The following is a 13,778-nucleotide window of genomic DNA, read 5'->3' as shown; positions in this document are numbered from 1 at the left end:
ATTTGCAGGGGTTTTTAGATTCAGCAAGCTGTCAGCTGTTTGTACACAACTTTCTAGTTTACAAAAAAATTACATGTGTATATTTAAAATCATTTCCTGAGCACGCTGAAAGGAGAGTGCTGAAAAGGGCATAGTTCTACGTAACCTGTGCGTGCCTGTGAAAAGGATGGTAACTCAGAATTGTTGCTCATGCAAGTAGAATTTGCAGGGGTTTTTAGATTCAGCAAGCTGTCAGCTGTTTGTACACAACTTTCTAGTTTACAAAAAAATTACATGTGTATATTTAAAATCATTTCCTGAGCACGCTGAAAGGAGAGTGCTGAAAAGGGCATAGTTCTACGTAACCTGTGCGTGCCTGTGAAAAGGATGGTAACTCAGAATTGTAGCAGTGTTATTTTTCCCTAGCTCAGCAGAACCTGTCAGTTAAGAGCTGAGCAAATGATGCTTTAACCCCTCGTGTCTTCCCAGGTGGTATCATGACAACCTTACCCGGCATGCAGCAGAAGCACTGCTGCTTTCCAACGGGCAGGATGGAAGCTATCTCTTGAGGAAGAGCAATGAAAAGGAAGACTTGTACTCCCTCTCTGTAAGGTACAGTATGGACAGAAATGAATTTGTCTAATGCCACACAGCTAGCAGTTCTAAAATTTTTGCTTACTCCCATGTTTGCTTGCTTGTCTCATGCATTGAGATGACCTGCAGACTTTTTCCTAGGTCTCAAGCTATTTTAATATATATTCCCAATGGTCGTAATCCTGCTTTTTAATGGCATTTTGTTAGAAGAAAAAAAGTATTTGGATTTGGTTTGAAAACTGCTCTTGTTTTTCCAAACTATGAATTAATCTTACTGGCAAGAAATATCATTCCATGGATTTGCTGTAGATTTTTGGTCTGCATGATGAAAATCTGTATGGCAGTTACAAGAGTTTAGGAAACAGCTGATGGGAGCATAAAAGTGTTATGATGAGGATAGTAGTAAATATACTGGTTAGTAAGTGCTGACTTAACCAATTTCTGGATCACTGTATAGGAACTGTCATCTATGAGGGGCATTCCAGTGTTTGATTGGATGGTTTTACTCCTCCATTCTGGGCAAAGACTCAGTCTTAGCCAGCAGTGCACGACTGATTTGAACAGTATTTCACAAGTGACAGATGTCAGGCCTTTGAAGTCATCAGAATTATGATTCACATCAGTTTGGGACACAGCCAATACAGAGGACAGGTAGCCTGGCCTGGGTACTTCAGCTCTGAATCACATTGAAAGAATCTCCCAAGAAGCAGAGAAGCCCCAATATTTTAGAGAGGTGACATGAAAGACATTAGACATGCAAGGTAGTCCCCACATGCCAGCTGAGTGGAGTTAACCAACTCTAACTCCATCCCTAGCCTTTGGCAGCTGCATGATGTATTAAGCCTCTACAGTGAAATTTTGAGCTAGTGGATTCAAGCTAACTTCTGCCTCATAGTAATCCTCTGAACAACTAGTGACCATAGCTCAGCTGAATCACAGTAACTTTTTAAGGCAAGGTCACACTAATTAGTCACAGCCCTAATAGACAGGACCACAGCACATGCCCTTGAAATTGTGACTCTGCATATCAGTACCAGGTGGTGTTGCAATTTGGAAGCGTAGTTACTTGGAAACTGAGGAAGGTGCAATTTGCACCCTGTTCCCCAGAGGTCTAAAATATGAATTGCCTCACCCAGCTCTGACAACACCCTGAAGCAATCATGCCTATACCTACACTGATGAAATTATTACTGCTATAGACAGACATGTATACAAGGAGCTTGGGGGGGTGCCCAACAGGTCTGGAGATGAGGTTACAAAATGAGTATGCAGAGTAGCAATGACCGAATTGAGTGCAACTCCTTGGAAAAATAGTAGCATTTATAAGTAAAAGCTTGCCTAAAAAAAAAAAAAGGTAATTTAAGTGAATCATTGACTTTCTGGTTAATTTTTACTTTAGAATGTAACTAAACATTATTTGAAGTAATTAATTCACAATATTTTTTAGAAACTATATATATTGAAGGTAGTTTTCAAGAGCACTCAGGAAACAACTTACTGTAGCAAAATGAAATTTAAATGGCTGTTCTTTTAATAGGAAACAAAATCTAAAGTGTTAGTTAATAAAAATAAATTTGCTGCTTTAACAAATTCTAGTCTTAGAAGACCTAGAAGAGTCAACCCTGGGCCAATTTCAATCTCTTGTTCAGCTCTCCATGTATGAACAAGAGTTATTCACTGCATTAGCATGTGAACTGAATATCCCAGTCTAGAGTTTGATCTTGTATTCTGTTAAAATGTTTTTTTCGGTGGCAGAGCTCCCTTGAAATACTGATTTTTATTTTTAAATGCTTTAAAATTTTTCTATTATTTGCTTAAGTTTCCCTTTCCACTTTTCTTGACTAATATTAAAACTTAAGTTTAGAGCAAGTCATTCAATTTTGTTCTGAAACAGTTTTGTAGAAAGGCTAATTTTAGAAATTATAGCTGTCAATTTCTTTCTCTCCCAAAACACCTTCTATAGCTTTTACTTCACTTTCTGCCTCATGAGGAACTTCAGCCATTAGTATAGTTTGTTTTAAAAGGAAACAGGGCTTAGGCATCCCACAGGGTTTTTACTGACAGCTCTAAGAAGAGTGATCACATACTGCCTGAAGTCCTTCCCTCAGCAAAATTAGCCAACTTTAAAAGAAAGCTGGAAATGGAGTGGCAGTTGCTCTCATTGCAACCTGGTATTTCTTGTGAAATGAGAAGATGAGTGCCTTGTCGTGGCAGCAGAGGCACAGCAGCTCTTGGCAGACGCGGCTCCCCCATGTCGCGCCGTGTCAGCGCGGCCGCGCTCTGCAACGTCATAAGCACTCTTCAAAGTTAAATATTGCTGAAACAGCTGTATGAAATTTTTATCTCCTCTGGAAGTAGCAATAAGCAGTGGAAAAGATGTTATTAATCCCTTTCTTTCACCATATTTTCAGTATATTTGCTACTTATATTTTTCCTGAGACAAAGCTTTTCTCTGGCCTATTTTGTATGCTAGTAACATTAACAGGAAACTTTTTCACAGGAGAGATGCTTGTACTGAGTGCTTCACTGACTTCTGAAGTCAAAATAATTGCCCATCCAGGAAGTGAGGCCTTGCACACTTCTCTAAATGCAGACAGCTTTCATAAATGAGTACTGCTGCTTCCTTGACAAAGGATCCTGGTTCATGTTTGACACTGCCCACCATAGAGGAACCATTTGCCTGAGGACAGAGACAAAGACGAGAAATTCTAAAGCCTTAGGTATCTGAAGTTAGGTTATTAAATCCTTGTTTGGGTGTAAAAACGAGGCAGCCTATTTTTGAAAGAGAAATAGAAGACATTTTCAATGAGATTGGGATCTTACCTGGAAAGCTATAGCAAGTAATACAGGTATGCTTTCAAGACTAAAGCTCAGTAAGTGAAAGGGTATCATACTGTTTAGACAGAAGGCTGGACACCTCATTATAGGTCTTTTTACTGATTACTGCAAGAGTTAATTTAACTTGGCCTTCCTAGGCTTTCATGATCTCTTATCTGTAAAGCAGCAATTATATTTTTCTTAATGAACATGAGTCTCAGATGTGTTGATTGGTATTGAGGGACAGCAATGGTAGCAGCAGTACTGCTAGGACAGTGATTTTCTGCCTGTGATCTGGGCCGGATTTCCTGTAGTGGAAGCTGCTGTCTGAGGGTTGTACATGCTAAAAGCCTTTGGCTTCTATGCCTTGACAAATTTTCCTTTTTCATTTTAGGGGAAAAGATTCTGTGAAACACTTCCACATTGAACATACAGGAACTTCATTCAAATTTGGATTTAATGAATTTTCTAGCTTGAAGGAATTAGTCATGCATTTTGCAAATCAGCCTTTAATTGGAAGCGAAACAGGTAAGGAGAGATGTGTTTGCATGGACACGTTTGTAGTCATGCTTCACACAGATCCGAGTAAAAGGAGCTTCCAATGTGTTATCAGGTAGATCTATTGCTGAAGTGTTCTTCTGCAGAAATTCACATTTGAATTAACCTCAAGTGTCCAAGATGCTCTTCTTCAAAAACACTTTCAAGTACTCTGTGAAGACCAACTACATGTAAGCTTACTGGGTTTTTGCTAACCAGGGACATGAGCTCCTTTTGATTTCTCATGGAGAGAAGGAAGCATTTCAAAATACTCATGTACTGGGAAGAACATAATCCTCTCAAAAAGGGCAAAACCAAAGCAGGGCGTTTAGAAAGCTCATTGTTTAGCTCCACTGTTCTCCATCCAAGGAAGCAGTCTATGGTGAAAAAAGTTCCTCTTTCCTGTAAGGCATGTTCCCTGTATTACCTCTCCCTTCCTGTCTACAGTGGGTCAGCCTGCTGGTGCTGTCTGCCATCATGGTCATTTGTCTTGTTTTTAAGACAAAAGTGAAAAGCACAAGCTTCTTTAGCAGCCAATGTGCTACCTGAATTAAGAGTCAAAAGATTAAACACGATTGCTACGAGTGAGTTGAACACCACCAGACCAGAATCCCTGGAGAGCCAGATGCATATTGTCATGATAATGGCAGTTTTAGTTTTAGCTTCAGGAATAAAAGTTGAAGATGTGTCAGTACAAGCCAGTGCCAAAACACATTAGCATCCTGTGTAGGAAGTGTATGTAAGTAACTCAGAGTAGTACTAGTTATATATGCAAGTGATGGGTTAAATATTTGGCCCATGCAATAGCTGTGGTATGACACACGAAATACACACCAGTGCTCTTGTAGCACAAGCATTAAGTTCAAAGGTTGCTTTGCAAAATTTTTGTCCCCCAGTAAAAACAGTGGTAGACTCAATATGGACGGCACTTGTATCTTTCAAAGCTTTCTCTTTTTAAGTTGCTTTATGAGTGTTTCATACACGAAGTTCCTACATGTATCTTTTGTGCCAGTAAGCTATTTTTCCTGTGAAGTCAGGAGCGCACCACAGGCCTGACACTGTAAAGATTCCAATTGAATGGGGAAGTACATACATTTTTGTATGCCCTTTACTGCACGTGTTACATACATCAGTAATCAAAGCATTGGTGTTGTGTGATCTCTGTGGACAGGATCAACACCGTTGAATGATGGACTCGCTTGTCACCTTAGCGCTCCCCAGTCAGATTCTGGTGGCTCTCTGAAACCTCTTTTAAGTTGCATGTGCTACAGAATAAGAAAAGCCATTCGAACACCACATCAAGAAACCTTCCATGGTACCTTACCATGGACAGCAGGAGGGAGGAAGGGATGGTTAGCACTCAGGCAATGTTCCTTCAGACACAGGTGTCAGAGGTCTCCTTGGTGGTAACAGATTTGTAGCAAAAAGGGTGTAGGGGCTTATCAGAGCCCACTCTAAGCCAAGTGTCAGCGTGGCAGAACCACCAGCCCAACAGAGTGTCACACAACAGGCTGTCAGAAGAGCTGGCAACAGAGTCTGGTTTCTTATGCCACGCTTCCTTTCAGTGAAAAGCAGCAAATGACCTTTGGCTCAGGCATTAGTAGAAAGTAGATGGACCATATTTTCTTATTCCTTGTTAGACAATTTTCTGTAGAAACACTGAGATCAGGAATGAGTAAAGCAAGATAGCATGGTAGCAGTTTTCATGGACAGGATGGTGTAAGACAGAGACCCATGAGACAGATTTTCTGAAGGTTCCCACTCATCTTCCACCATCTAGGTTTAGCCTCACTGGAGCTAGCTGTGTGCCTAAAGAGGCACACCAGACTCCCTTTGATCAGTACTTGAACACACAGGCCTGCTCCCCTGCAAACCAGTCCATGGAGCACAGTGGTTCTTTCATACTGGGACAGCTGCAGGTTTGAGCTTCGAGCCCAACAGACCTTGTCTTACTACAACTCCATTTGCCACTCCAAAGTGCTGCACAGACTCACAGCTGTTTTTCTGCAGTGTAATACATACACTTCCTTCTGAACTACAGATAATGAAAAGGAAGTTGGGGCTACTGTGTTCTGTGAGCTGGTTTTCTGAACAGGCAAGCTGAATGTAGTCAGTAGCAAGGTTAAAGCAATATACCACCATATTTCTATATTTTAATCTTCATTCAAAATGACAAAGTCAAAAAGTTATCCTTACCTGTTTGCTTTGTTTATTAGTTTTTACTTAAGTTATTTTGAAAACTTACTAAAGCTTTTAAGTCATTACCTACACACAAAACCCAAAGTCACTTGAAGCTAACCTTTCCAACAACAGGACTCCTTTTCATTCTTCCTTAGAAACAGATATCATGCACAAACATGCAAGAAGAATCCTGCCAAAGTGCAGCTTTTACTGGTGATTCTGCAGCTTTGCTAGATGATTCTATGCAAGTATCTTTTGTGGAGAAAAAAAACATGGAAAACTGACTAGCAAACAGACATTGCATGAAATGTTAAACTAGTCTTCCTGGTTCTGCAGCAGGGCTCTTTATCCATGGTGTATAGATGATAGTACTTTTGATTCTGTCCAACAGCTGAAGGGTAGTTTCTGTAGACTGGTGATGGGCATGTTCTCAATTTTATTTTAAATGATAAAGCACTATTTTCCTGCAAGGCCAGAGAGAATTAAACTGATTTTGACTTTTCACCTACTGCAAGCTGAATATGTCACATTTGCATACACCCCCTGTGCCTGTGAACAGATTGCAGTTAGTTGCTTACTGCAAATACAATTTTTCCACTTCCCTTTGTAGCGCTCCCTATTACAAAATGTACTTTAAACTTTGTTTCACTTTTAAATTACTCAATCACCTGTAGCTTTCAAGTCCGTGCTCTTACCAGTTTTGGCATCCCTCCTCTTTAAGAGCTGACAATATCAGCATAAAATGCCAGTGGAGCAGCCTTTGGTATGCTGTGAGGTGGTTTTTAAAGAATGAGGTTAGCTGGTGTGGCAGTAACTATTTTAAGGAGGTTCTTCACTACTGTGAATAGTTTAATAGGCTCACTATTGAGAATGCATCTTTTCATGGAGAACATGCAATAAGCTTGAGCTTATTTGGAGAGCAAAGAATGGCTGTAATCAAAACGTTATGAACTGGGAAGAGCTGTGGCAAAACAGTGGAAGGGGAGGTGACGTGGGTTTAGTGTTGGGAAGCCTGTATCCCAAACTCTGACAGATGAAGTGACCTGCTCCGCAAGCAGCGGGCTGTGGCCAAAACCAGGATGGCTGTTACAGCCCCATATCTAGGCTAGTATCCTGCCTGCCCACCCAACCAGCCCCCTCTGCAGAAGGGAATTTAACGTGTCAAGTGATTGCTTGCAAGCACTAGTAGTTTTAAAGGTTTTTAAAAGGTGCCTTATTCTTACTGCTTTCACAGTTGCCTGTAAACAGGCGTGACAGTGTCTGTAGTCATGTCTTCAGGAATGCTGGGGAAATGTGGGTCACGTGTGTGAGGCAAAAACCTTTCATAGCTGTAACTATGAAATCCATGCTTCCGTTCGTTCTGCAGTACTCCCTGACTGGAAAGAAGGTTCAAGCAGGACAGGAGACATCTGCCTTTGAGTCCTGTTCTGTTGCTGTCTGATTTTTTCACCACTTACCGTGCACTGCAGAGGGCGTTTAGTTACCTACTGCTCAGAAGAAATACAGAGGGGTTTTGCTCTTGTTTTCAGAGATTAAGAACAAATTGACTCCCACTGCACAGGGATGAGGGAATAGACTTAGGCAAGGTCCAGGTGCTCTGGGTATTGAGGACTCTGGGCAACACAGCAGAGCCAAGGAAGTGACAGTAGTTTGCATGGGTGGATTTCTGTAGAAAATACGTTTCACAAAGCCTAAACTGTTCAGATGGTGCATGTTAGAAATATTTGTCTAGTTGTATCAGTATGGGAAAGTCATTTATAGCATCTAATTGTTTCTCACAAGGGTGTGGCTTGAGCCCTGCCCCCTTCCAGAAAACCCCTTTACAAGGAGTGTCACAGAGGTCTCGGAGAGGTTATTACCTTTTTAACTGTAGGAAAAGGTAACATTAACCATTCCACAAACAGGCAGCTACTGCCAGTTACTTTCTGAAACTCTTGCCAGATGACTGAACTCCTGCCCTTTTTCTGTCCAGGAACCTTGATTGTGTTGAAGCATCCCTACCCACGGGAAGTGGAAGAACCTTCCATCTACGAGTCTGTCCGAGTTCACACGGCGATGCAGACGGGAAGGACAGAGAGCGACCTTGTTCCAAACGCTCCCTCAGTAAGTTGTGTTCTGGTGGGAAGGGTGATTCTGGCCCGAGTTCAGGATGATTGCTGGCGTGAGCTATGGAATAGCACCAGTAATTCATCCCTTTATGGGTTTGTAAATACAGGAAGTATTTGTCGCCCAAGGCAAAACAAACGCAGGCTTGCTAAGCAGAGCCCCATGACAAATAAAGCCGTTTGCAAATGTTGTCACCGAGACCTTCAATGCTGTCACTGGGAAAATATTGTCTGTGGTTGACCTAGGTGAGTCTGATCCTCCAAACAAGGAATATATGAAAGGTTTTCATTCTCCAGTTATCTTCTGTTTAGAATGCCATCTTAGCAGTAACATTATCAGGAATTAAATTAAGGAAAAAAAGAAAACTAAAAAACCCCACACCACACAAAACAAACACAACTCTTCTCATATCTTTTTGACAACTCTGCTCAGGCTGTATGCAACAACGGTCTGCCAGGTTGCACAGGAGGCCCTTTTTTTTTTTGCCAGATATCCTTTACAGTCAGTGGCAAGTACTCCTGACAGACATGCTCATTATAACTTATGTTTGCAGTCTTCTTTGTTTGTTAGAATTATTTTGCTCAATTAGCAATATACTACTCATTTAGCCTCCTTCCTAACTGAGAGGAAGGAAAGAGCATCACTAAGCTGATTGAATATTTTTTTTAAAATGTCACTTTTTAAAGATGTGCAAGACAGGCAGGGACATTTGGAAAAGGAAGCATCAAACTGAAGCATGATACAACCAAGTTAACGGAAGTATCTATCTGATAGGTGCATTATTCAAAAGGTTGGTTTTTTTTTTTTTGCAATTTCACACTTGGATTTTATTATTTTAGAAACACCTTGTCTTAAAGCAGGAACTCAGCTTGCTGTATTATGGCACAGATTTAAACCCCAACTAGAGCAATATGACAGAAGAGCCTCCACCCTTCTACCCCTAGTAGTTTTGAGCACAGTAAAAAGCTGTGTCACATTAAAAGCTACACCTTACTGGTGTGAGAAACAAGAGAACATCTTCACATGGCTGTGGGCCACCTGCTCTAACATCTGTGACTCACTTGGACAGTAATTAGAGACTTTAAATCCCCAGTAACTCATGTCTATAAGTGAGACAGTTTGTTTCTCCAGAACAGTATTGCTCACAACAGAGAGGAAAGTATTTTAATTACATACTGTATTTTGAGAAAAAAGAGGAAGAGTTATATTAATACAGGTTAATGAAGTTGGTAGCCACTTCTGATGTGTCTGAAAGGAACTCTTCATGGCTGAGTTCCACTTCAACCTCTAAAGAAACTTGACTTCCACATACAACCAATAAAAAGGCAATACTTCTTCAAGAGCAAGTAGTGATTAACTTGGCAAGAATTTGATTTTTAGAGGTCTGAAGTCTCACAACTAGATCCCTACACAGTTTCAGTATCTGATAAGTCACAAGGTCCCAGCATCACTCATGATGGCAAAGAAACAGTCTGAAAAACAACTTTGCAATAAGCACATTGAATGTAACAAGTTTTTCCTCTCAAGCATGTGGCTGTTTGCGAGAAGAGAACACATAAGTAACGCAACACTTTCTCCCCCACTTGCATTGCAAGAGGGATTTCTGTGGATAAATCCACTGCCAGATAAACCCCAGATGCTTCTGGCTATAATTTGTACTGAGGCAACCATCTAACTTTAATAAATAAACTGTAACTGCAGCTATTTTGCTGCCTTTGGGTGAGAAGCTGCAGGCCAGAAGCTTGCTGAGGGAGACGTGGTCTAAGAAGCAGCCTTTGGAGGCAGCACAGGTCTGTACCTACTCTAGTGGTGGATCCAGCTGCATGAGGGGAGCTTGGGAGTGAGGACAGGGCAAGTGGCATGGGAGGTTTCCCTAAGAATAGGCTGCTCCTCCATCTTCTGGATGCAGGCAAAGAGGAGGAGGTGGGAAGTAGAAGCAGAGCTCAGTCTCTAACCCCGATCCCTATTCTTGTTATTTCACAGCTCGGTACAAAAGAAGGATATTTGATAAAACAAGGCAAAATAGTCAAGGTAAGGAAAACTGTTGCTCCTTGCTTCCACTCTGCAATCACCCACAGAAGCTAGAGGCAGTGCAGAGCTGAAATAGCTCCACCTGCATGCCCTTGCAGAGAGGAGCAATCTGCGTTTCGAGTAACAACAAAACAGAACAAGTAAACCAGAACAAGTCAACAGCTTTGAAGGTTTCTCCTTCCCAAGAACCATTAGACAAAATTCTCACAAGACTGTTACCATCCATTCTTACTCTTTCAGAATTGGAAGACAAGGTGGTTTACATTACATAGGAATGAACTGAAGTATTTCAAAGACCAAACAGTAAGTAGCAAACTCCACTTCTACTCTTTAAGCCTCCTCAGAGGCAGCTGCAGCCTCTGTGTACCTCTGGCTTCTCACACCTCTTTCACAGCCTCTCAAGCTAAAGCTTCCCATACTGTCAGAGGGCTCAGACCTTTCAAATAAAGTCAGTTTTGCTGATAACTTCAACAAGAGAATGTTAGCAAGTTTTACAGGTAAAAAACATTTACTGTGCTTTGTCAGTCTTACCTACTAGCTAGAAGTTGTTCACAGTACGTGCTTTTGTTGCCTTGTTCCAAGGATTTTAATGTACCAGCACAAGACAATTTTTTATCAGTAGCTTTGACACACAACTTAACAAGCAGCAGTGCTGTTAAAATATTTCTGCAAATACTAGTGGCATATTTTGCATTCCTTGATTTCACCCTTTTATTTCAAGTGGATGCACAGCGTACACAGAAAACCATTTATTTAAAGACATCTTCCTTCCTTCCTTCCTAGCACTCTGGCATAGACTAACCTGCTGCACCTGGGACAAACTGTGTGTCCTCATGGTGGCTGTTCCATTTCTATGTCAACCTGAGTGAAAATAAGAAAGACCTCTAGAGTTTCTCCACCTCTACAATACCTCCAGCTCAGGGTCCTTCAGAAACACAGCCAAACAGTTTACCTCTCTCAAGCCCCTTTTCAAGTATCCAACAGATTTTAACACAACAGCTGGCACAACTGCCCTCTGTCACCAAGCATCACCACTTATAAACAGTTACATATTTACAGAGCCTTCCATCAGTTTTCATTTCAATTCAAGCCAACGTGAATTAAGTTTCGCAGATAACATTTCAAAGGGCAGCACTCCGGATTTTTGAGTGGCATTTGTGACTTACCAGGTGCCGAGGTGTCTTTGTCAGGAGTCTTTGCTGCCTCCTCCTGGACAGCAGCTCCGGGGCCTCCTGGCACTCCCTTTGTTGCTGTGGGGTTGCAGATACCTGCAGGTGAGCGACTTGATGCTGGCCCTGGGATGACAGCCACTAGCACACGTGGCTTTCTTCTGGTACAGTGGGTAACTAACAGCCATACGCCTGAGGAAGGACCACAGGGACAGCTTGGGGTGTCTGAGCAGAGGGAAAGCTGTTCTACTTCAGCTGCCTCTTCTGAGAGGCTCAACAGTGTGAGACTGAAACAAATAAAAGAAGAACTCTCACATCCAGGGAGAATGAAGCTGTTAAGGGAAACAGGGCGCAGTTATACACAGTCTGCACTCCTGAGCCTGTCCCCAGAAACTTGGGTATGCTCACACAACCAGACCCAGCACCACATTAGCTTTGCTCCTACACATCTCCCTACCCAGCTTCATCCTTTTAAAGCTCTTGGGAATCAGTTAAATCTCCAACAGCTGGCTAGGCCAGAGATGACCTATAACCATCCCCTTGTCTCTCTAAACCTTAGCTGGAAGTGCTGCCACACCTGCTGCTGTGTCCGTTACATCACAACACAAGCCAAGCCCTCAGCTGTCAGCACCTAGCTCCAGCTTTCCTGCAGCAGAGAGCTCCTCTGTTGTTGCCCAGAATGGAACGGACCTGTTTTTTTATATTTGGCTCAGTTCATACCGCATCAGTGCTGATGTTACATTTGCTGGCTTGTGTTTGTCATGTTACAGTTGTTGTACCTACACCTGGGAAAACCTCGTGTGCCTGTAAAAGTCTAGATGCACTGAAGATGAACTGAACTAGCCTTACCTTTTGTTTTCATGTGTTCCCATTTTAAAACCATTTTATTTTCAAGGCCACAGAACCAATTCGGGCACTTGACTTGACTGAATGCTCAGCTGTGCAATTTGACTATTCCCAGGAAAGAGTCAATTGCTTCTGGTAAGTTAATGTGCTTCCTCCACCTTGCTGGGCACCTCAGACTAGCCAGGGAAGTTTGAAATGTAACCATGAGGTGCTTCTAAAAGCTCCCTTGCCAGCTGCAACCTTGCTCTTCCTCTAAGTCACGTGTCTGTTTCTGTCAGTGCTTTGTCAGCACGGCTTTGCCCAGTTGCTGCTGGCAAAAGGCTTTTTTTCTCGGCAAGGAGGAGGGATGTAGGCCTGTAGGCCTGTGTATAGTGGGTGTTTGTTCTCCTAATTCTGTAAGCATCTACAATCATCACCTAGGCCCATGGAACTTAGGTACTGTCCAGTTCCCCATTTGGACGTTGCTGTGTGGCATGCAGTAACCCCTTCTGTGCCCAAATGTGGGTCTTTTGTCCTTGCAGGCTTGGGGCAGCATCTCCCCGGGCTGTGAATGACCGTAAAACTTTCTTGGCTAGACTGAACAGTTGTCTGAACAACTGTGGGTGCACGCCAGCTGGGTGCAGTTTTAGGAAGAGCTACCAGTTGTTCTGGCAGTTTAAGAAATAGTTTTGTGTACTTACAGTTTGGTGTTCCCACTGAGGACATACTACCTGTGTGCAAAAACTGGAATAGAAGCTGACGAGTGGATTAAAATCCTGCGATGGAAGCTGGTACGTACACCTCAGGCAGCAGTGCCCTCGGTGCTGCCGCCAGAAACCCTCCAACATGGGCCAGTTTTCTGGGTCACAAGAGGGTGAACTTCTGGCTTCCAGGCCAACTAGAGTGGAACACACAGTTTTTGTATCCTGTAGCTGCCTGCAAACCCGCTTTGGCATTTTTGGGCTGCATTTTTGACATGCGGACTCATTAAGAGAAAGAAATGCCCTCCGCCTTTAAGGATGTCATTGTGCAGATGGTAAACAGTGTGGAGCATCCGCACAGACCGCATGCGCTGAGTCAGGAAGGAAGCAAGGAGGAGACAGTGTAAAGGCTTGGAAGCATTACTTCCTTCAAAATATCAGTATTTGGGTGGGCTGTCCTCGCCCTAACCCACACGCGTGCAGATGAGCGGTAACGGATTCTCTTTCTGTTCCAGTCACAAATACGGAAGCAACTGGAGCAGCGTAACACCACCCTCAGTGCCTAGCTGCAGCCCAGCGCTGCCGCTCCGCTGCCGGGAGGACGGTCCTGTGCTCCTCCATCCCCAGCCACGGGCACACGGGGGCCCCCGGAGCCACCACGCAGCCCTGCACCCCGCTCTGCTCCCAAAGGACCGTCCGGCTGAGCCCTCGGGCTGCTGCTGGGGCTACCAGGTCAGGGCATGGGTTTGGTGTGCGGGGCGCGCGCACACCCCGGCGATGCCCGCTGAGTCCTGACAGAAGTGGTTGCTGTTTAAAACTTCTGGGGTTATTCAGAGCA

At 43.0% G+C, this 13,778-nt stretch overlaps 1 protein-coding gene across 1 annotated transcript; it reads left to right on the top strand.

Moving 5' to 3' along the window:
- Window positions 1-468: 468 nt before the first annotated feature.
- DAPP1 (dual adaptor of phosphotyrosine and 3-phosphoinositides) lies at window positions 469-13,506 on the top strand (the record flags this gene model as incomplete). Its single annotated transcript, XM_008946599.1, has 8 exons — window positions 469-591; window positions 3,785-3,918; window positions 8,081-8,211; window positions 10,198-10,245; window positions 10,486-10,548; window positions 12,310-12,395; window positions 12,943-13,030; window positions 13,456-13,506. Coding segments are annotated over 8 exons (724 nt in total), but the record flags the coding sequence as incomplete, so codon positions are not given.
- Window positions 13,507-13,778: the final 272 nt, after the last annotated feature.

Source organism: Merops nubicus, unplaced genomic scaffold (genome assembly GCF_000691845.1).
Source record: "Merops nubicus isolate BGI_N331 unplaced genomic scaffold, ASM69184v1 scaffold30608, whole genome shotgun sequence".
Classification (NCBI taxonomy): domain Eukaryota; kingdom Metazoa; phylum Chordata; class Aves; order Coraciiformes; family Meropidae; genus Merops; species Merops nubicus.
The sequence above is the reverse complement of the archived record's forward strand: the minus strand, read 5'-3'. Positions and strand labels throughout refer to the sequence as shown.